Below are 21581 nucleotides of genomic sequence, written 5' to 3'. Positions count from 1 at the left end.
TCATGTATAAAAATGTATAGGTAATTTTAATTTTTTGTGTACCACATAATACTAACTGATTTCCATTTCAATAAATGAATAATCAAATGGGGTATTGCAGCTTTTTCAGAAATTCCAACACCGGAAAACAATGATGTGAACAAGTCTAGGTATGAATAAAGTTTGAGTAAACTCAGATAAATCATTTAAAATATAGTGGCTACTAATTGTCACCAGTTATTCAGTACTGAAACACCTGCTATTTTCATGCTTAATTACCATTGACAATGAAGTTTTAATTTCCATGTTCCCACGGTGACACGGATATGTAACTGTTTATTTGCAATTGAAATGATCAACAATGAGCAAATTCATTGTATATTCAAATTATAATTCGCTATATAATTTTCAATCAGATTCAGATTGATCTGATATCGGAGGGGAATCGGCAAAATAAATTGAATAAAACCTTGGCACCATAGTAGGTACATGGCTCATTAGCGTATTTTTCTTGCCTGTTGTGGATTCAGTTGAGGAAAAAACTGAAAATGGCCTTATCAACAAACGTAATAAATCCGTGGAAAACTCTCAAAATTTCGATTGGGCTTTTGCCCGATGCGTGATAGTTAGTGAATAATGTTTTTTCTGTACCTTCTTAATACACACATAAAAAATTTTCCCTAGCGAAATCATCATCGCGTAACAAAACAAATAAAAACCATAAAAAGCGTTAATTGAATTAGTACACCGCTAATATCCAGTCATAACGCAGACTTGAAATAACATTAGCACAATCGATACATTGAAGTTTTCGAAGAATAAAACAATTTAGTATTCCACCAGGGGACAAGCGTCCTGAACGTCCTTCCGTAATCTAATTACTTCAAGAACACCCCCTTAACTGGCACGTACGAGTGCAAAGACACCTAAGGACCTAATAGGATTAGGAAGCCTCTCAGTGCGAAGTATAAAACTCATTTTTCCGATAGATCGACGTAGTCCGTTAGCGGAAAAAAGGCCGAGATGGTTTTCAATTTCCGCGTCTTCAAGAAACAGTCTCCGAATGGGAAGATAACACTTTATTTGGGAAAGAGGGATTTCATTGATCACATTTCCGGCATCGAACCAATAGGTGAGTAATGCAGAATTCTATTCATTTCATTTTAACACTCGTGAATCATTTAATTTCAGAGGGTGTATTTTTGATCGATAACGAATATAAAGACAGAAAAATCTTCGGACAGATTGTCTGCAGCTTCAGATATGGCAGAGAGGAGGATGAAGTTATGGGACTTAACTTTCAAAAGGATCTGTTTCTAGATTCTCGCCAACTTTATCCTGCCCCTGAAAAGCAAGAAACAAGCAAGCTTCAGGACCGACTTATACGAAAATTAGGACCGGATGCTTATCCTTTTACGTTCATTATACCACCAAGTGCTCCAGCCTCAATCACCTTGCAGCCAGGTATATTGAAAATTCATTTTGCTGCTAAGTAATGAGCATATTTTTCAAATAGAAACATGCTCGGAATATTAAGATAAAAATGACGTCTCCATTATATGGATGAAATATGCGATATACACCTAGCGATTTTTGTGTTTTACAACAGTGCTCGGCTATACAAGATTTTGATATATTATACATTATTTGTTCACAACTTTAGGCCCCGAGGACGAAGGACAACCGTGTGGAGTCCATTATTATATCAAGTTATTCGTGGGTGAAAATGAAACAGATCGTCCACACAAAAGAAGCATGGTGTCAATGGGTATTCGAAAAATTCAATACGCTCCTTCAAAACAGGGAAGACAGCCATGTACGGTTGTCAGGAAGGATTTTATGCTGAGTCCTGGTGAACTTGAACTGGAAGTGACCCTAGATAAACAGGTAAATAGTAAATGCTGAAGAGAAGTTCGAATATACTGACTACTACTCAGTAATATTAGATATATTACATCCTGAAGAGATAATTCGTTGTTGCAACTCGATCTTTGGGTACCAAAATGACAACGCAGTTAAAGCATTCTGTGGTAACAATGTCTACGTTCCACTATTTATTATTTTTTGCAAAATTAAATCTTGGTTTTCCCAGAAAAATTCAAGAAAAGATAAATTGTTTATACTGTTATTATAAAGGAAAACATTACTTCTACCTATGTTCACTGGTATTTTGTATTGAAAAGAATTATTGTAGTGGCTAGTCTAGTAGGTATTACGTTAATTGCATCACAATGTTTCTTGTTTTTTTCCCTTAGAAACAAAGTGTCCTACAAAAAAATTGGGGTAATAGCGACTTGTTTCTTCAAATGATTAAGTCAATTAAAAAAACTGAGTGAAAATGGCGTACGTACCATATTACTCCTTTCAAGCCCTCTCTGTTTTTTCTTAACGAAGCATCATTTCACAATATTATATCATTATTTTCAATTCAATTCGTCTCAAATGTGCAAAATAAAGCCAGATATTTCTGAAATATGAGAGGAATCGTAAATTCAAATACCAATCAATGAATGGATTTAATAAAATGAAATTGATGAATTATAAATAAACAATAATTCTACCGTAGCTTTACCATCATGGAGAACAAATTGCAGTGAATATCTGCATTCGAAACAACAGCAATAAAGTTGTTAAGAAAATGAAAACGATGGTCCAACAGGGTGTAGATGTTGTACTATTTCAAAATGGACAATACAGAACTACAGTGGCATGTGCGGAAACGCAGTAAGTTCTTCCTATTCAATTAATTAGCTTCACAAGGTCTATGGTGAACTATATATAATTAGTCCAAATTTGAAATTTCCTTATATATCACTATTTTTTTGGATTTAATTTCTCGAAATTTTCGTTTTTGAATGAGATCCACAGATCGAAACGAAACTTGTTTTATCTGCTTTGCACCCTTTAAGGGCATTGAAAGTTATACAGGTTTCCAACAAAAAAATTAAACAGTTGAACTGAAAAAATATCAGAAATACCTTTTTGATATGTTGTCTATCTACATTTCATGTTGCAGATTGTTGTAGAATTGTAGAAATATTTATCGAGATTTCACATTAAATGTTCACTCAAAAAGGCTCCTTCGGTGTTTTGAAACCCCTAATAATATATACGATAATTAATTCCACAGAGAAGGGTGCCCTATACAACCTGGATCAAGTCTTCAAAAAATCGTTTACTTGACACCTACTTTGATGTCTAACAAAGGTAGGAGAGGAATTGCATTAGATGGTCACCTCAAACACCAAGAAACGAACTTGGCTTCAACAACCTTGTAAGTGTCTAGACAAATAGGTATATATATATATTCGTTTTTTATTTGTTGAAAACAAGCAACAATAACAAAATTTTAACCCTCCTTCCCATGTAAGTTTCCAGAATCGAGAAGATAGTAAAAATAAAATACGTATCCAAAATATTGGATGAGAAACTGTTTTTGAGACATTAATTTAGTCATCCTCACATAATGGATAAAGACTATGGCTCTAAACTAATGAAAATTACAATATAGCACCTTCAGTAAACCATCCTACAAAAAAAGTCGTTTTCATCAAGCTACTTCTTTAGATTTTTTAGGTGTACTTTTTATCAATGCTGTTCTTTTTGTTTTTAGGTTAGCATCACCAGATGCTCGTGATGCTTTTGGCATCATAGTTTCTTATGCTGTGAAGGTTAAACTCTACTTGGGTGCTCTTGGTGGAGAACTTGTAGCCGAATTACCTTTCGTGCTGATGCATCCAAAGGTGAAGAGATTAAAAAACTTTTATTCAAATTCGTTTCAGTTGCATTCATGTGAATGAGGACATCCTCAATTTCTTCAAAACACTCTACCTACCTACACAACTTCATAAGTTACCTGATTTTCGACGCATTTTTTCAGCCCGCCGTAAAAGGAAAAATGTTACATGCTGACAGCCAAGCTGATATAGAGGACTTCAGACAAGACACTGTCGATAATGATGCAGTAGAATAGCTTATTTCCCCTTTTATCAAACCACATACTGAAGATTGAATGTTGTTCTGTGTATATATTTTTTTTAACTTATCACCAGTAAAATAAATAGTCTCAGAAAACATATGCATCGATTCTTTCATTATAAAAAATAATCGAAGGTGAACTAATATAGGGAATCACGGGCGTTACCAGAGGGCAATGGGAGCTGCCCCATAGAGGCTCGACCCTTTTCAAAATTACCTATTCAGAAAATCCGAAAATAACAGGGCAATGAATATTTAGAGAATAATTTCCCATTTCTCCATTAATCCAATAAGTTTGTTATTTTGATTCAATACACGGGGTCGGCAGAATGTCGTTTGCCGTATTGCTAATTGAACGAATGAACTTTAGAATCGAAATGATTCGCTTCACTGAGCTCTCTAGCCCAAACAATGATATAAGTTAGCTAAATAAAGCTTGAAGCTACCCGTTGGACTGCTGAGGGTCTCAAATAATAGTGCAAAAGTCATTATTTAAGTATATTGAGAAATATCCACATACAGTTCATTCATGTATATAATACACAGTTTCAAATTAAAGGACAGATTTAGCCAACAAGCTTCAGGAATCAAGCTTATATATAGGGTTAACTGTATCACTAGAATAACCTATCGCTATAAAAATCAAAACTGATTATTTTTTTAAGATAATGGTAATAATATATAGCATGAGTATTTCATGTTTTATTTTTGTTCTAAAAATCATTTGTCAAAAATATTTTAATGCTTTCTTTAATTTACAGATTTCTGCAGATAGATTTTTATATATACAAAGTAATATCAAATGGCGAAACATTTTCAAACAGGTTAATAATTTAATAGAGTGAAATCATAGATGAATAATATAATAATTATATATTATTCATATTTATAATGATGAAAATTTTCCAGATAAGGGGGAATCCTTAGTGTTCCATTTATTTTAGAAAGTAAAGCCTTCGCAACAGGAAATCTGTAATTTAGGTCAGCACAAATCAACACCAATTCAATGTGTTCTTTATGCATCTTCCCTTTCCTTTACAAATCGTACAAAACTTTTAGAATATGGCCCTCATAGTCCTTCTCTCTTCAAACACATCACTCATTCCTATACATAATAGCTGAGAAATCATTGTACGTTTCATGATATGGCTATATGTGCAAATCTTCAAAGTCAGCAGAAATGCCAAAATTATTAATTTCATATATTAGCAAACAAATTGGAATTTTCCTTATCACACCCCAATTTAACATGATGACCCCAAGTCGATTACTTCCTCCCAACAAGTTTTGAATGCGGTAAGGTTGAGAATTGACAGCTGTAGTCAAGAAGTTTTAGGCTGCACAACTTTCCTATTTCCCGTTCAATAAGAAAAATCACCTCTAATTCGACCTACTATCAACAAGTTTTAGATAAGGCTTTCTTTATTTGAAATATTCAGCAGTTTAACGTTATAAAATATACCATATTTTATATACCATGAATTTCAACTAACTGAACTAATGGAATTTGTAGAAAGTTGAATACTCTCAAAAACGTAAACGCCGAGCTTTTTTTCGAACACCACAACAAAATTTAATCTTATCACTAATTCAGAAGACATTTCTTAATTTGGTAATTCACTTAGTAAGCCTCTTCATGTAAAAACACTCTTTATAATCTGTTTTAAAGTGATATACCTAAAGTACCCAAATTTTTTTCTAATAGTAATTTTCAACCCAGGCAATATGTGATGTGTCAATAAAAGCTCTTGCAATAATATTTCTTTCATATTATAGAAATAATTGAAAAGTACCTTGAAGCCACTATGAAACAAAGTCGCTCAAACTTGGTGAAGAAAATAAAAATGAAAACTTACCACATAAAAGCATCAGAGAATTGAAATTTCTCATGGTTTTCTTGAAAATAAATATATAATAATTTGCACTGAGTTTATTTAGTGAAATAAAAATCATCACACTTCAGACTTCAATCAATGGTTACTCAATTCATCCATCTCACAAATATGCAGAAAATGTAGCTTCAAAGTACATCTTCTACATTTATTAATAATAACTTAAATAAAATAAACATATTCACAAATATTATGACCAGATAATCGAATGAATTTCAAGAAAGTCGTCAAGTTTATCATTACGAGCTACTGCAAAAAAATTCATACAACACTCACACAAATATTGTTCTACTTAGACTATGCAACTTCATTCAAAAAGGTTATCCATTGGCAGGTTTTGGGAGTGGACGTACAAGGTAAAGTTTTTCACCCTGTTTATTAGTATAAATGGGTGCTCTCTGGTAGTGATCAACTAGTTGATCCAAGGTGTGGAATTTTCGTTGTCCTATGCAGTAGAGGGCGCCCTCAACGTGCACCCTGAAGTGCTTGTTACGTCCAGGCGCTTTAAGTGATACAGAATAATCTCCCACCTAGAATGAACGATTGAACTCAGGAACAATGAAATACAAAATAATAATCTTTTTTTCAATTCTTTTCTTAACCCCTGTATCTTGATGATGAACATTTCAAGTACATTGAAAGTATGTAATTCGTATTCTTGAAGCAGACAAGTTTTGAAACTTACGTTTGTCTCGCTGTCTCTGATCAAGAAATCACCATCATGTCCTCGTCTATTCAATAAATTATCACAATCATTTCGGGTTATCGGTCCATAATACCATGGCCTGTCCATTAAATGAGGCTTATCAACCAGTTGCTGCTGTGACCTTTCCATTATGTCTATCCTATCTTGCTTGTTCCTTTCTTGATAGGGCTGTGTTAAATATTCAGAAAGCTCCTGTAAGTAATTCCTCGGTACCAGACCAATCTGTCCTTGGGAGTTTCTTGCCTTGTACCTATTTGAATATAAATTAGATTATAAACAAAAATAACATTTTTCTTATTACCATTCCGGATCACTTGGTGGTCGGTCGATGATCTCTAGTCTATCTCCCTTTTCAAACGATAATTCTTGATCATTTGTGGAAGAAAAGGAATATAGTGCCACAACAATGTCCAAAACATTTTCAGCCATAGCATAAGTGTGGAATGTGTCATCAGCATCTCCTTCCTCTTGGGTATAATTGGACGGGAACCAACCAACTTGGTTTCCACTTTGACCTCTCCACCATCCTATGAAAAAAATGCTAGTAATCTAAAGATAGATCAGTAATGGATATTTCAATGAATGTTCAGTAATTGTGTGGGTCAACTCATCTAAAAAATTCAAAGAAATCTCAATTCTTGAAAAAAAAAATGTTCACTAAATTCCACATAAAATACTGGAAACGAAAAAAACTGATATTTGAAGAATAAAAACAAATCAAATTCACCATCATTACTTTTTTCTAAAATTAGGTAAGGTTAGCTGAATTTTCAATAATTGAATTGATTAACTTAAGCAATTTAAAAATTAAAAGATGATTTTAATTCTTGGCTAAGAAACGAATACACCTGTCATAGAATTCTTTCATGAAATACAAATAGCCTAATGGGCAAATGAAAAAAAAAACTGCTTCTTTAAGAATAAAAATGAATCTAAACTTACCATCATTACTTTTCTCTAAAATTAGGACTCTTGACCCTTTTGATAATGACAGTTCATCGGCTTGCTGTGCTTGATAATTATATTTAACCACAGCAACTCCAATGGCTTCAGAAGGATCAGCAGCCTGTCGCCTTGCCATGTTTGGAGAATCCACTGTCCTGGATGGTGAATTATTTGAAGGAAGAGTTTTAGATCCCGAACCTTTTTTTACCTAATTAACAGAATAAAAATTCACCCACATTGCCACAAAAGTATTGTTTTTGAAACCTCACCACCATATTGAGAAAAATGAAAAACTTATTCATCAGATTATTCAGATTACCTTCTTTTTGATGCTGTCAAATAAGGATGGTTTCTCTTTCTTGACATAGTTGCTAGGAACATAACCAGCTTGATTTCTTGAATTCTGAACTTTCCACCAATGTTTGGAATCGTCAAGAAGGAAGTATCTCTCATTTTTTCTAAGATCCAATTCCTGAGGTCCTTGTGCAGCATAATCGTACTTTGCAATAACATAACAGACGTCGTCCTGACCTGTTTTTCCTACAATATAACCGCAACAATCAATTGAGTCAACAGGTAGTGATAACTCCTATTCAAGGAACTATCAAGTTACTGATAGAATCCAGCATTAATGGCCACAGATAGAATAATTAGTTCCACAATTTCTAATAAAAAGGATGATGTCATACTTATAAACAAAGATACACACTATTCTTAAAAGATTAAGTATCCTGAAAACACATAATTTCACCCAATACCAGATTATAAATTTTCAATGATTATCCTTTCAAAAATGTTTGGAAAACAGAATGTTAACATTTTACAGCATCACAACCTATAATCTCTGGACCTAATAAAACTAGTATAAAGACACTTTCCATACCACTGAATCAATTAACCACAAGAAATCAATTGCACATTAAATAAGAATGTTCAATCAATTATTTCTTTGTCAATTTCCAAAACGATATAACAAGAAAAATCCTGCGAAAATTTTGCTTCCTTTCAAGTTACTCAAGTAACTAAATTCTAACTACTTAGGTACATGCATATTCGATAAAATCAGGTATATGAAAAAAATTATCCATTAAGTAATATTATTAAACAATAATGAATAGTTAGTATGTTCAAGAGTGTCATAATCAATAATACTTTGATGAATTTCATATCAGAACAGTGATTCAAAATTTTTACTCATTACCTATGAAATCAAGTAATGTAATATATATATGCCGGTTCAGTCATGTAATGAAAACTGTTAATACACCATTAAATTAGGACTTCAATAATTACTACCAACTCAAGTTGAAAATCTATAGAAAGAGCTAATATGGTAAATGACAAATCATTCATAAATAAAACCTGTCCATGTGCACCATATACAGAGTATAATGAAAAAATTTAAATAACATTACATGCTGAATAATTAAAACAAAGCCAAATGAAATATCAGGTGAAACTGTTCATGGAAGACAAGTATGTGTCTATTTTACTCCACTAAGTCTACTCATTCAATAACATACCATGTCGAGCATTTGGAACAGCCATTTGGTGAGATGGTACTCTAGTCCCAAAGTTACTTTTAGACTGCCAAGAAGGTTCTGGCATTCCACGAACAGACCTGGTTTCCAACATGACCACATACGACTAATTAAATATAGCAATCACTCATGCTTCTACTCTACAACATAAAGAAATGAATAATTGCTAAGTAACAAATTTATGAAAATAACTGATACATATTAAGCAGAATGTAAACACAAAAGAGTACACATCTGTCCTCTACTTGGGGGAACCTTAACCCAACATTGAAACATTATATGTAGAGTATAATGAAAAATTTGCTAAAAGTGAACAGAGTATCATTGGATTATCTATAATTGCACTGCAAAAGTCACGTGTGATAAAAATTTCTAAAATAAGATGCTTGCACTTAAAAGACGGGGGTGGGACCAGAGAACAAAACCAAAACATAAGTGCAATACAGGATTAAATAAATATGAATTCAAGTTACCGAGTTTCAAACTGGACATATTCTAATGAAATTCATATGTATGTTCTAAACAGCACCATCCACACAAATTTAAATCGGAGCCGCACAAAAATTCCTCAATTTAGATTAATTCGTATCGAACACTTTCGACACTTCGACAGCTACACAGCCTTCAGCTGTCAGAATCCATTTTCACCGAGGGAGAAATTATTGGAAAGCGGTTTTCAGCGACTGTAGAAATATCAGAAATGTCAGATCAAAAAGAGACGTCCCAGAGACAACAGAGACAAGTTGTCTCTGAGACGTCCCTATCTGTCGTCAGGGATTTGAAATGTTCATACCAGAAAAAGAGAAAAAATATTAAAAGTCTCTCCACCTCCCATAAAGGTTTTTTCCGGAAATTTTCTTAAGATAAAGGAAAAATGCAAATATACCGTCCGAGAGATCCTCACAGCACAGCTATTCTCAAAGAATCTCTGCGAATAACAACACAGAAAACAACAAGTTGTTGTCTCTGCGGGCATATTAAATATGAGTTTAAAGATAGATGAGTCAATGACTCATTTTTTTTTTAGTTCAATCGAAGATTAACTCATAATTTTTTGGAGTTCAAGTTCAATGAAATGAGTTTGAAAAAATACGGTATTCAGACTGAATTCACGAAAATCAGAAAATAAATATCCAATTCCAAGTAATTAAATAAATCTCAATCAAGGATTTAGTTTTTCAATAGAAGTTTGAATGAATGAATGAATCATATCCTATATGATTAATATAGTATATCAAAGCATATTTAGTACCTATTCAATTTTTATTATATAGCTCGCCCTTTCAACCAAGCTTCCTTTTTGATAACTCGTTTTGTTTAGCTCAATAATTATCAATAAAATCGAAACATTTGATATTTCGATTTCACGATGTATCGCAGAATCGATGTTTTATGTTAAATTTTTCCATCCCTACGTGAACAATACAGAAAAGTCAGAAAATGACAAATGACATCCACTGAATTAATGTAGATGATGACATCATCGATCAAATTTTGTGCAACCGCGAAAGAACGACTCACAAAGAAAATTCCCCAGGTCTAGGGAGATTTCATGATTCCATTAAAAATAGGCTAAACTGTTCACTTATTACCGGCTTTTCTTGACATTTGACCGCTTGAGAGTGTGCAAACTTGCAAATAGAATATTACATCTGACAAGACAAAAGCAAGAAGATGGCGGACCCAACTATTCAACAAGGCTTTAAAAGTCGACTCCAACATTTCAAGAACAAAGGAAAAGATCAAGATGTGAGTTATTTATTCAAATCCTATTTATTACATCCAAAAACTCATTAGTGACTTATTGCGTTTTATGCCAATGAAACTAATTATAAAGGTCATACAGCCTCATGTCAAGACGAGAAAGATAATTAACATGTTTTATAGGAAATGCGAAGACGAAGAAACGAGGTCACAGTTGAACTTAGGAAAAACAAAAGAGAGGAAACCTTACAGAAACGACGAAATGTCCCAATTGCCGACTCGACTGACGAAGAGGAAGTTGAAAAGTGCTTGTCCAACACCAATTTAGGATTACTCGTAGCAGAAGCAAATAATGACAGCGATCCAGATACTCAACTACAAGCTGTTCAAACTGCTAGAAAATTGCTTTCTTCTGATAGAAATCCGCCCATTGATGCACTAATAGCTAGCAATATCCTACCAGTACTTGTTAAATGTTTAGATCGGTATGATAATCCTGCACTGCAATTTGAAGCTGCATGGGCATTGACAAACATCGCTTCAGGGACATCTGTTCAGACAAATAAAGTTGTACAAGCAGGAGCAGTTCCACTTTTCCTCAGACTTCTCCATTCGAATCAGCAAAACGTTTGCGAGCAAGCAGTATGGGCTCTAGGTAAATTGTGATGCTTGTATCTAATTTATTGATGTAAATGTATGTGAATATTACAGGTAACATCATTGGTGATGGTCCCTTATTAAGAGATTATTGTATAGAATTAGGGGTTGTTGAACCTTTATTATCATTCATCAAACCTGAGATTCCCATCTCCTTCTTAAGAAACGTCACCTGGGTCATTGTAAATTTGTGTAGAAACAAAGAACCTCCACCACCTAAGAAAACAATTGGTGACCTTCTTCCCGCATTAAATGCATTAATACATCATACAGATGTGAATGTGAGTGTTTTTTTTTTTTAATCAGTTTTTGTGTCTTATTTATCACTGTATTTCTATAGATTTTGGTAGACACAGTGTGGGCCTTGAGTTATCTTACTGATGGAGGGAATGATCAGATTCAAATGGTCATTGACAGTGGTGTAGTAGCTAAATTAATACCACTATTGAGTCATAAAGAAGTTAAGGTACAGACAGCAGCTTTAAGAGCAGTTGGAAATATTGTGACTGGAACAGATGCGCAGACGCAAGTAAGGAACATTTTGAAACCTTCCGTTTATCATCACTTAATCTAATTCTTGGTTGTTATTATAAGAATAATATTAACCCTCGATATTTATTTGAACCGAGGTCATTGAGGCTCAGTTAGCCTTTCAGGAACTGCAACCCCTCCATATTTAGATGGCTGTTATGATCTTATGAAGCATTCATGATATGTTTGTTACAATGGGATTTGAAATTCTAGCTGAATTTTTTTCAGGTTGTCCTTAATTGCGACGCTTTATCTCATTTCCCAGCTTTATTGACACATCCCAAAGAAAAGATATGCAAAGAAGCAGTTTGGTTCTTATCCAATATAACCGCTGGTAATCAGAGACAAGTACAAGCAGTCATTGATGCAGGTAGGAAAATCTGTAAAATTTCAATTAATCAAACTAATATTTGTTCAAGAATAAGTCGCTCTTTCATATCGCTCTCTTGGTGTCTATAGTTGCAAATATATATACTTAATTCCAGTTAGATAATATGTATGAGAAGTATTAAGAATCTTCAATGTGTTGGACCAGAACTTTCCATAAAAAAAATTTGGTGTTAGGTTTGTGCTGTTGAAATTTTTTTGAATTCCATACTCGTTTCACTACAGCACTTTTCAAATTTTCGGAATTTAACGTCTGAAATATGTGCTATACATGCACTGAGGTGTGCCGTTTCAATGTTTGCTTAAAGTACTTGAGGTTTCCAGAACTTTTGTTATTTTCTTCACAAAAATGAGTTAAAACATTTGTGCTTCATTTATGTTAACTTGTGCCTTGAATATTCTGACGAAAATTTTCTAGTTAATCGCCAAAATGAAAAAAGAATTGATGAACTCCTCACATAAATATTTTGCTTGCTTAACTATAACAGGAAAAAAGTGTATTGGATGATTAAATAAAATAAAAGTAAAAACATCTATCGAGTGAATATATTCAGGGAAATATTGTACCTCAATTTCTGCATTTGCATTTAGGTCTTTTGCCGTACATTATCATGAACCTGAAAAAAGGAGACTTCCAAACCCAGAAAGAGGCAGCTTGGGCTATAAGCAATCTCACAATTGGAGGTAACAGAGAACAAGTAACCCGCTTGATTGACGAAGGTGTAATTTCTCCCTTCTGTGATCTGCTAACTTGTAAAGATGCGCAGGTTATCCAAGTTGTGTTAGACGGTATTAACAATATGCTTAAAATGTCCACACACATAGTGGATAGGCTGTGCACAATGATTGAAGAATGCAATGGCTTGGACAAAATTGAACAACTACAGAATCACGACAACATCGAGATCTACAAATTAGCTTATGACATAATTGAAAGATATTTCAGTGAAGATGTGAGTATTAATTTCTCATTGATTGGTTGATTTTGAATATTGGTAAGATTGCCATGTAGCTTTCATTAATTTACACTCACAGTCATTCGAAATAATGTCTCTTTTGATTTCTTTAACTCTACTACAGTGATTTATCAACTTTTGTCTATTTTGTTCAGTTTATTCAATGGATCATCCTTATTATTTCAGTCGGAGGAAGACCCTACCTTAGTTCCTGCTGCAGGTGATGCAACCTATACCTTTGATCCAAACACCAACATACCAAACGAAGGTTTCCAGTTTTGATGTGAAAGGACTTGCTCAAAAGTTTTGACTACATACATTGTTTTTGCCTAGAGCATTCGCTTCCTAATTCAACATCCACTGATGTACGTTCATTTTAATTTTATAGTATTTATGTAAATATAAATTTGAAAGAAACAAACACTTAGTAAGTTGAACAGAATCTTGATTTGATTTATTTTAATCGGTTAGTAGGAATGAATGAAATTTTTAACTCATTGTAATATTCATTTTAATTCAGTAAGAAATCTCTTTTCTTTGTGGACTTATAATTAAATTAATGGGATTGCGAATTCTCTTCGAAATGTGATGTGAAATGACAATGATATTAAAATGATCGTACATTAAAAAATTTGAGCATGACATTTATCGGATTCACCCTTCTCCAGTATATAGATACCTACTTGTTAACGATGCAATAACAGGGTCATGCACAAATTTTTTCGAAAGATTTGAGTAAATTGTTTGTTGAATTTTTGGTCCATTGGATGGAGATTCACTGTTCTGATCGAAAATTTTTTGTTAAATACATTTCCAGAGTAGTGCCCATACTCCAAGCGGAATTAAGAATCAAAACAATGAATATTTTCATGTGTACTTCAAAACCAAGTACATCATATTATTTATTTGGAGTAACAATTTTATTCGGAGTATAATGTAAATTTCTAGTAAATATAATATTTACAATATTAATTGGGTCTTTCAATCCAAACTTTTTGAGTACTAAACATCTTCAACGCTCATATTTATAAAGCATACAGAGTAAACATGCGTTACACGGTATTTTGAAGGATAGTCTTTTAACAAAAGATGAACTGGTCCAAGTAAAACATTCCACCAAAGCTTACCCATTGAAAGTATTGAAAAGGCTAAGTTGGAAAAATCTAATAAATAAATAAATAGGTTTCAATACGACCCTAGATCATTTGTGATCTGAATGATCAGAATGTAACAAAAAACACTTTCTCTTGCAATGACCTATTTAAAATATTGACAGGTTCAGGTCATTCTTCAAAGTTGTTCGCACAGTCTTACCCGATATAAAATGCGAAAATAAGGCAGCACTTTGTCACCGAATAATGTCGCAAGCACTTCAAATTCAGTCTCAATTTTTCTACACTGTTTTATCTCACCACCATATACCAATCTTTTCTTTACCCCATACAAATATTCAGTTAATCTTGAACGTACTGAGCAACAACTATGGTTAATTATTTCGGCTGCCATCGCCTAGATTGAAATTTAATGAAAATAAATTTCTTGGATTCCCGAGTGACCAGTAATCTAGACTATAAGGACTGCTATTCTAAGCCATTTCAGTTTTGGCAAAAGTGGCACTTCCATACCACTTTGTATCGATGTCGCGGGAGCTCAATATGATCGTATATCAATTGACCATCAGGGTGGATCGTTTTATCTGATTTCCGATAGTTTCTTTCCAGGTTCATATCTATAAGTCTTTGAATTACGAGTATTTCTGTCTGAAAGATACTCGAACAGGAGTCTGACGATATTGTGCACTTGATGCCTGTTCTCTTCTCAGCATCGTTCTTCTAAATGCGTACTTTTCTAATCATCACATCGCTAGATCTTTCTAGCGATGGCAATGCTCCTAGACTTTTAATATCATCATTCCCTTTCCCTGCCACAGATATTTTGAGTATGGCCCCATCAGCTATACTATCAATCAATATACGTGCTTTATAGTTGGGCAGCTCCCTTGATGCACACTTAGGTCTGTCCCTGTCGTGCTTGTCTGATCGGATGCTTCGGCATGCCAGACTTCTGCCCTATAAGCAGTTATTGATCTCCCAATCGTTACTATAGATATACTTCTGCACGCCATCAGCTCTCTCTATATATATGCCCTATTTTAAAGTATGTACTTACATTCAGTTTCTAGGGTGAATTTTGTTGTTGATAGAATCAATAATTCACTGCTAGCCACTGCAGTAGACTATATAGGCGATTCAAAAATCCGCCGCTGTGTTTCAGTAAAACATTTCCATGGTATAGGTACATATATATCTCGAAAAACTTATTTTATGTGAAAATGAACTGAAAGAATTATAAACATGCATTGTGAAGTACCTATTGTATTATTTAGTATTTAGTTTCATTATTGGCAATACATACAATTCCTGGGTCTCTTTATAAAAGTGCTTCGGATATCGTTTTAATTATTTTAAACACTGTTTAAAATAATTAAATTAATTAGTTGCCACAAAATGAGGAGATTTTTTATTGATTGAATTTTTCTTTACCAAATTTCATATATTTATGAGCTATCGCAAAACAAAATTGTATTCTATCTGAGGAGTTATTTAGCCACTATCAATTTACCGATGAAACTCGATAAGTGGTTAAAAGACTAATTCTGATGAACAAAAAAAATAAAAATTTGCTACAAAAAAGCATGTACCTAATTCAATTTCTGTTTTGCTTATGGATTTTCATCGGCCGCACATAGATTCAATACTAATATTCTTTTATCGAAAATGCTACGAATTAATCAAATAAATATACCTACCTTCGATGACGAATCCTACATTATTTTATTACTAATCCTCAAGCCATTCAGTTTTCATTTATTAATCAGATGAGCTAACAATATTTATCTTTCATCGATTACCCAATCTATTCACTTCCTCCCAAATAGGACATGAATCTTATTTCCGCATATAAATATCTGCAACGAGCCGTGATCCAAAAAGTTCATTTGCGTCTTATACTTCATACTTTCAAATACTCAAGCGTGTATAATAAGTATCCAAGTATTCAAAAATGCCGACCACAATAGACTCGACGTCGACATCCTGTTACAAAAAATCAAGAAACCGATGTGATTCAAACTCTAACGAAGATACAAAAATTTTCAAGACGAAAGTGGATTTGTTGAATTGTAAACCAGAAGATGTGAAACTGAAGATGGAAGGAAATAGGATAATCATAGAGGGAAAACTATTCAATGATAAACACAAGGAAAAACCAACCCACTTTTCTAAACATTACATAATGCCAGAAAATTGTGATTTGAAGAAAATGCGTTATACAATCACTTCCGATGGTGTCTACATAGAGGCTCCTAAAAGAGACGTAGAAGAATGTTCCGATTTTCCGCGACTTGAAGATAGCTGCACCAATAACTGCGTGGACCTCAACGACAGGTTCGAAATCCGTTTGAACGTCCAAGATTTCAAACCTGAAGATATAAAGATCAAAGTGAACGGCAATACCATCACCATCAAGGCTAAACGACTAGAAGAGGTTGGTATGAAAAGAGTTATCAAGACTTACTCCCTTCCTGATTGCTGTGAAATAACCAGACTAGAAAGAAGATTCACTCCACAAGGCCATTTGATTTTAAGTATCCCAAAATTCTTAGGACTCTTTTGCGACCCAAAGAAGATAAATTCTTACGACGAAGAGGACAAAACTAAGGAGAACGTGAAGTGCAAGTTCAACATTACAGCAGAAAAGTTCGAAATCAAGATTGATGTGTCCAATTATAGACCTGACGATATCAATATTATTCAACAGAAACGTATGGTGACAATCGAGGGTAAATCGAAAAAGAAAATGTGTAAATCCGAGGAAACTTTCGAAAAAACTTTTGTGCTTCCCGCAGATTACGATATCTCAAAAATTGACCGTAAGTTTCACTCCGATGGTGTACTTGTAGTGTCCGTGCCTCGGGCAGAAGGCAAGATGATGGAAGATTTCAAAACTTTTCTACCTGAGAACGCCATTTGTGATATGAAAATCAAAGACGATTACGTTGAAATCAAACTTGATACAGTTGGGTTCGAACCAGAAGAAATAACTATAAAACTAACTGGAAAAAACACCATCACAATTGAGGGAAAGCAGGTTCAACAGAAAGGAAGAATTGCTAAGAGCTTCATGAAGTCATACCTATTACCTACTGACTGCGATAATAAAAAAATAAAGAAGCACTTAACATCTAATGGAGTTTTGATCGTCAGGATTCCAAGAAATAAAAGAAGCTGTTCCCTAGAAAACTTATCAGATATCCTAGATAACAATAAAAGTTTTGCTAGCCGAGGGAAGAGTGGCTCTTTGGATAACTTGAGCGAGCCAGATGAACAGGCCATGGTAGACTCTGCAGAACTCGACAATGAAAAGTTTGAAATGAAATTCAACGTTCACGGTTTCAGCACTGAGGATATTTATGTGAAAATCAACAAGAATGTAGTTACTGTGGAGTGCAAGCACCCTAATCCTGGTAAGGGTATTGTGAAATCTTACTTTGTTCCAAAAGCTTACAATTTAAACGCCCTCCATACCTATATAACACATGACGATATTCTGGTCGTTACCATCCCAAGATTCAAATCGCAAAGTCATATTGTTAAAAATGAAAACAGAGATGTGAATCATAACGACTACATAACCCAAAAGATTGGTGATAATTACATCATTAAAGTCGATATAAGAGGATACAGAAATAATGATATTTCTTTAGATGTTAAAGGACAAACTATCATTGTCCAAGGAGGTCATCTAGGAAACCAAGCAATATCTAAAAGTTTCAGCAAGAAATTTATCGTACCACCCAATTATCATATGGAAGCTTTAACGTATCACATATCGGCAGAAGGTTTTCTAATTGTGGAGATACCACAAAAATTGATGAGACAAAATGCAGTTGAACCACAGTTGTACAGATTTCCAGAACATAAAGCAACCGATACATCCAAACTTTCTAAGAACCAGATGTTTTATCGTCAAAATAGTGATCAAACGTTTAATCTCCAACCAAATATACCTTGCCATGCGAAACATCAATATTCAGAAGATAAATGTTCAGATGAACCTGATAGATTCAATCCGATGCAAAGGAAATACGCCCTATCCACTCCTAATATTGGTGAAAAATCTTTTTCCAACACTGTGAACAGTTTTGGTTCTTTGTTTGATTCAAATGGCAATGAGATATACCAAGTATACGTTGATGTGAGAGATTGCTATGAAGAAGATATAAATGTTAGGTTGAAGGGAAACAATGTCAGGGTAGAAGGTAAGAAGAAGTATTACGACGGTTCGGAAAACCTTTCAGATTTTGTTAGCCATTTTTCCGTGCCTGAAGAATTTGATATGAAAGGGTTGCAGACAAGGCTGGAGAACGGAATGCTTATTGTTGAAATTCCCAAATACAAAAACAAGAAGAAGGTTAATAAGGAGATACCGTATATGGGAAAAGACCTACTATCCAATGTTAAGATTGGCCAAGAAAATATCATAGTGGAAATGGATGCTTCCGGTTTGAAAATTGAAGATTTTGAGATCAGCACCTGCAAAAACGTTCTCACTATTGCTGTTTTGAAAGGCGATTCTGACAGATTCAAAACCAAAGTGGACCTTCCTGACAATACAATCATAGACGGTATAACGAAGACCATTACATCGGATGGAAAATTATTAGTTACAGTTCCAAGGAAAAATCAGAGTAACTTCGAGACTTGCATTCCAGAATATTCAGTCGTATCTAGGGACTACGAAGAAAATTCCAGGTTCATCAAGAACGAAAAAAGAAAATCATGCTTGGTTCTCTCAAAGACTGCCCCGGAGAAATCTAAATCTGTAAAATTTTTGGTAGACGGTTTCGAGAACGAAACAGCTGAAGATGTAAAATTTGCCACCCTTCCCAGATCCACCAGATGTAAATCTTATAATTCTGTGTTTCTGGAAGAACCATTCAATACCAAAACGAACAATCAAATAGAGGCAGAAAATTTCGAATTGAAGATTTTCGTACCGCATCACGAACCTGATGAGGTTGTTGTCAAAATCAGAGGGGATACAATTACTATAGAGGGCAAGAAAAAGAATGATGAGAGGAATATATACTTTTCGAAAAATTTCTTCAAAACCTATATAGTGCCGAAAAATATCGATACAAGTCAACTCAAGACCACGTTTTCAGATAACTACTTAATTATAACAGCTCCTAGAATTGATATAGACGCGAGAGATGTTTGAAATTCAATTATTTTTCAAATTTGACTGTCCAGTTTCTAGAATTTAAACTTATGTAGTCAGAAACATTTTTCCACGATATTACAATACATAGGAACAAGCATATGTAAAATCTGAAATAATAAAGTTTATAATTTTCAAACTTCCATTATTATAACCCAATATTTTGTGTGTGTATTTAACAGAGTCAGTATATTCATTCATTCATATTATCCTGATTCTCCATAGGTACCGAAGTACCCCTCAGAAGCTGTGTGGCTTGTTAAGGATTTCTGATTATGTTCTGAATAACGTAGACATATGATCCAATTTTTGTATTATTTGAAGGCCTCCCTTTTTGCTATGGAAATATAGGTTTTCGAATAAGCTGAATCTATTCCAAGCAATTTGGTGAGCCTCTCTTCGTTTAGGTTTTTATTGTTGAAATGGCATTTTTCAAAAACTGCAAATTTCAGACTGCGATATCTTCTGTTATATTCGTCTGATCCAATTTGCGGTTCTATAATCAGCATTATTAACGCTTCCTAACTACCCTATAGCACCAAAACTCGATTTCGAAAATCTCGATATTCTGGGTTCAAAAATGAGCGAGGCATTAGAAAAAAATTTCCTATTTGCAACTCCGTCTGAAAATCAGAATGTTCTATTACTGTCCCAGGCCAGGATACGGAGTGCATTGAAGTTGTTTTGAAGATTCTAGTAAACCGAACAGTTGATGATTCAATAGAGAATTGCACTCAAGAGAACTCTTCGAAGTCAACTCGAAAATGAAAAGTGGAAAAACTAAAAAAAAAATTTTCTCCTAAACAGGGCCAGATATTTAAAATTTTGGTATGAAAATATAGGTTCTTGAACACGCTGAATCTATTACGAGCAATTACGAAGCCCTATCTCTCTCAGAGATATCTCTGATCTCTTTCCGTTTAGAATTTCATATCGGAAATGGCATTTTTCAAAAATTGCAATTTTCAATCTGCGATATTTCCTGTTATATATATTCGTCTGATCGAATTAGGATTTCCGGTTATATAATCAGCGTTACAGCGTTGCCTAGGCTTCCACCCTAGCACAAAAACTCGATTTCGAAAACCTCGATTTTTTGGGTCAAAAATGAGCAAGGGGTTGGACCCCCCTAAAATGACCTATTTGCTAATCTGACTGAAAATCAGAATGTTCTATTACTGTCTTAGGATATGGAGTGCATAGAATTTGTTTTGAATATTCTAGAACACCAAACAGTTGATGATTCAATAGAAAATTGCACTCCAGAGAGCTCTTCGACAGTTGCAATAAAAAATTGCACTCCAGACCAGAGAGCATTTCAAAGTGAGCTGGAAAATGAGAAGTGGTATTATTACTTCTGAATATTCAGCATTTATTCAAAAACTTTATGCATATTGATTCAAATTTGGCACTGAAGATCGATAATGAAAAATAAAAAAAAAATGTAAAATGGACAGAAAACTGTCGAATATAATGTCCGAATACAAAAAATAATTTGCGTACTATATTAAATAATTGCGAGTGATTGCTCTCATGGGTCAGTCTTCCTTGGTGCACTTATGGTGAGAACGCCATCCTTTTCGAACTTGCTCTTCAACTGAGACACATCACAATCTTCCGATATACTAAAGGACTTGATGAAACTTCTTACAGTCTGCAATTCACCTTTTTCATCCTTCTCTTGGTGCTTTCCCTTGACTTCAACCACGTTTCCGTTAGCTGCCACCAACACTTCTTCTGGTTTGTACTCGGGTAGGTTGAGTGTCAACTGAAAATCTTTTTTCTTCGGTTTGGAGTCACCATCTTTGAGGATCTTTTCGAATTTGTTATTCTTCGGGTTCTTAAAGTACTCCTCGAATTCTTTTCGAATGAAATCATGTTCGTCCTTTACTTTATCTTTATTTTCTGGCGCTTTTGGGGCTTCTTTTTTATTGAAGAGTTTCGGCATTATGAGTGAGTTGTTGATATGGTTTTTGGATTGTAAATATCGAAAAAGGGAAGTTGAAATGGAATATATAACACC

At 34.0% G+C, this 21581-nt stretch overlaps 5 protein-coding genes across 6 annotated transcripts; 3 read left to right on the top strand and 2 right to left on the bottom strand.

Annotated features, from left to right (window-relative positions):
• Nucleotides 1–785: 785 nt before the first annotated feature.
• LOC123312325 (arrestin homolog) lies at nt 786–5315 on the top strand. The gene is made up of 7 exons (XM_044896693.1): nt 786–1111; nt 1171–1443; nt 1643–1866; nt 2546–2703; nt 3110–3253; nt 3593–3722; nt 3860–5315. Exons 1-7 carry the CDS (start codon nt 1003–1005, stop codon nt 3950–3952), a joined length of 1131 nt encoding a protein of 376 aa, XP_044752628.1. The 5' UTR covers nt 786–1002; the 3' UTR covers nt 3953–5315.
• Nucleotides 5316–5872: 557 nt separating this feature from the next.
• LOC123312324 (cytoplasmic protein NCK1) lies at nt 5873–9675 on the bottom strand. 2 transcript variants are annotated; one of them, XM_044896691.1, is made up of 7 exons: nt 9515–9674; nt 9024–9181; nt 7820–8040; nt 7498–7708; nt 6857–7082; nt 6535–6805; nt 5873–6379 (listed from the first exon to the last, which is right to left on the bottom strand). In XM_044896691.1, the coding sequence occupies exons 2-7, from the start codon at nt 9133–9135 to the stop codon at nt 6170–6172; spliced, it is 1251 nt and encodes a 416-aa protein (XP_044752626.1). In that variant the 5' UTR covers nt 9136–9181; nt 9515–9674; the 3' UTR covers nt 5873–6169. The 2 variants fall into 2 exon arrangements, with proteins under 2 accessions (XP_044752626.1, XP_044752627.1); XM_044896692.1 differs by lacking the exon at nt 9024–9181 and having other exon boundaries at nt 9515–9675.
• A 953-nt stretch (nt 9676–10628) lies between these two features.
• Nucleotides 10629–14248, top strand: LOC123312323 (importin subunit alpha-3). Its single transcript, XM_044896689.1, has 7 exons — nt 10629–10790; nt 10929–11400; nt 11457–11683; nt 11743–11931; nt 12162–12303; nt 12912–13273; nt 13463–14248. Exons 1-7 carry the CDS (start codon nt 10716–10718, stop codon nt 13556–13558), a joined length of 1563 nt encoding a protein of 520 aa, XP_044752624.1. The 5' UTR covers nt 10629–10715; the 3' UTR covers nt 13559–14248.
• Nucleotides 14249–16213: 1965 nt separating this feature from the next.
• LOC123312322 lies at nt 16214–19697 on the top strand. Its single transcript, XM_044896688.1, has one exon. It carries the CDS (start codon nt 16340–16342, stop codon nt 19556–19558), a length of 3219 nt encoding a protein of 1072 aa, XP_044752623.1. The 5' UTR covers nt 16214–16339; the 3' UTR covers nt 19559–19697.
• A 1306-nt stretch (nt 19698–21003) lies between these two features.
• On the bottom strand, nt 21004–21554 carry LOC123311256 (alpha-crystallin B chain-like). The gene has a single exon (XM_044895107.1). The coding sequence runs from the start codon at nt 21504–21506 to the stop codon at nt 21090–21092; it is 417 nt and encodes a 138-aa protein (XP_044751042.1). The 5' UTR covers nt 21507–21554; the 3' UTR covers nt 21004–21089.
• Between the last annotated feature and the right edge of the window lie 27 nt (nt 21555–21581).

The sequence above is a fragment of the Coccinella septempunctata genome, chromosome 4 (assembly GCF_907165205.1).
Source record: "Coccinella septempunctata chromosome 4, icCocSept1.1, whole genome shotgun sequence".
Taxonomy (NCBI): domain Eukaryota; kingdom Metazoa; phylum Arthropoda; class Insecta; order Coleoptera; family Coccinellidae; genus Coccinella; species Coccinella septempunctata.
This window is presented reverse-complemented; position numbering and strand designations above follow the sequence as displayed.

What these genes read in the sequence shown, in the direction of transcription:
- LOC123312325 (XM_044896693.1), top strand. Translation starts at nt 1,003, where the DNA reads ATGGTTTTCAATTTCCGCGTCTTCAAGAAACAGTCTCCGAATGGGAAG. An exon ending in CTCAATCACCTTGCAGCCAG is followed by an intron (nt 1,444 to 1,642) that starts GTATATTGAAAA and finishes TCACAACTTTAG; the next exon opens with GCCCCGAGGACGAAGGACAA. An exon ending in TCGTGCTGATGCATCCAAAG is followed by an intron (nt 3,723 to 3,859) that starts GTGAAGAGATTA and finishes GCATTTTTTCAG; the next exon opens with CCCGCCGTAAAAGGAAAAAT.
- LOC123312323 (XM_044896689.1), top strand. Translation starts at nt 10,716, where the DNA reads ATGGCGGACCCAACTATTCAACAAGGCTTTAAAAGTCGACTCCAACAT. An exon ending in ACAAGCAGTCATTGATGCAG is followed by an intron (nt 12,304 to 12,911) that starts GTAGGAAAATCT and finishes ATTTGCATTTAG; the next exon opens with GTCTTTTGCCGTACATTATC. An exon ending in AAAGATATTTCAGTGAAGAT is followed by an intron (nt 13,274 to 13,462) that starts GTGAGTATTAAT and finishes TTATTATTTCAG; the next exon opens with TCGGAGGAAGACCCTACCTT.
- LOC123311256 (XM_044895107.1), bottom strand. Translation starts at nt 21,506, where the DNA reads ATGCCGAAACTCTTCAATAAAAAAGAAGCCCCAAAAGCGCCAGAAAAT.
- LOC123312324 (XM_044896691.1), bottom strand. Translation starts at nt 9,135, where the DNA reads ATGTTGGAAACCAGGTCTGTTCGTGGAATGCCAGAACCTTCTTGGCAG. An exon ending in TTTAGAGAAAAGTAATGATG is followed by an intron (nt 7,083 to 7,497) that starts GTAAGTTTAGAT and finishes TTTTTTTCATAG; the next exon opens with GATGGTGGAGAGGTCAAAGT. An exon ending in TCAGAGACAGCGAGACAAAC is followed by an intron (nt 6,380 to 6,534) that starts GTAAGTTTCAAA and finishes CGTTCATTCTAG; the next exon opens with GTGGGAGATTATTCTGTATC.
- LOC123312322 (XM_044896688.1), top strand. Translation starts at nt 16,340, where the DNA reads ATGCCGACCACAATAGACTCGACGTCGACATCCTGTTACAAAAAATCA.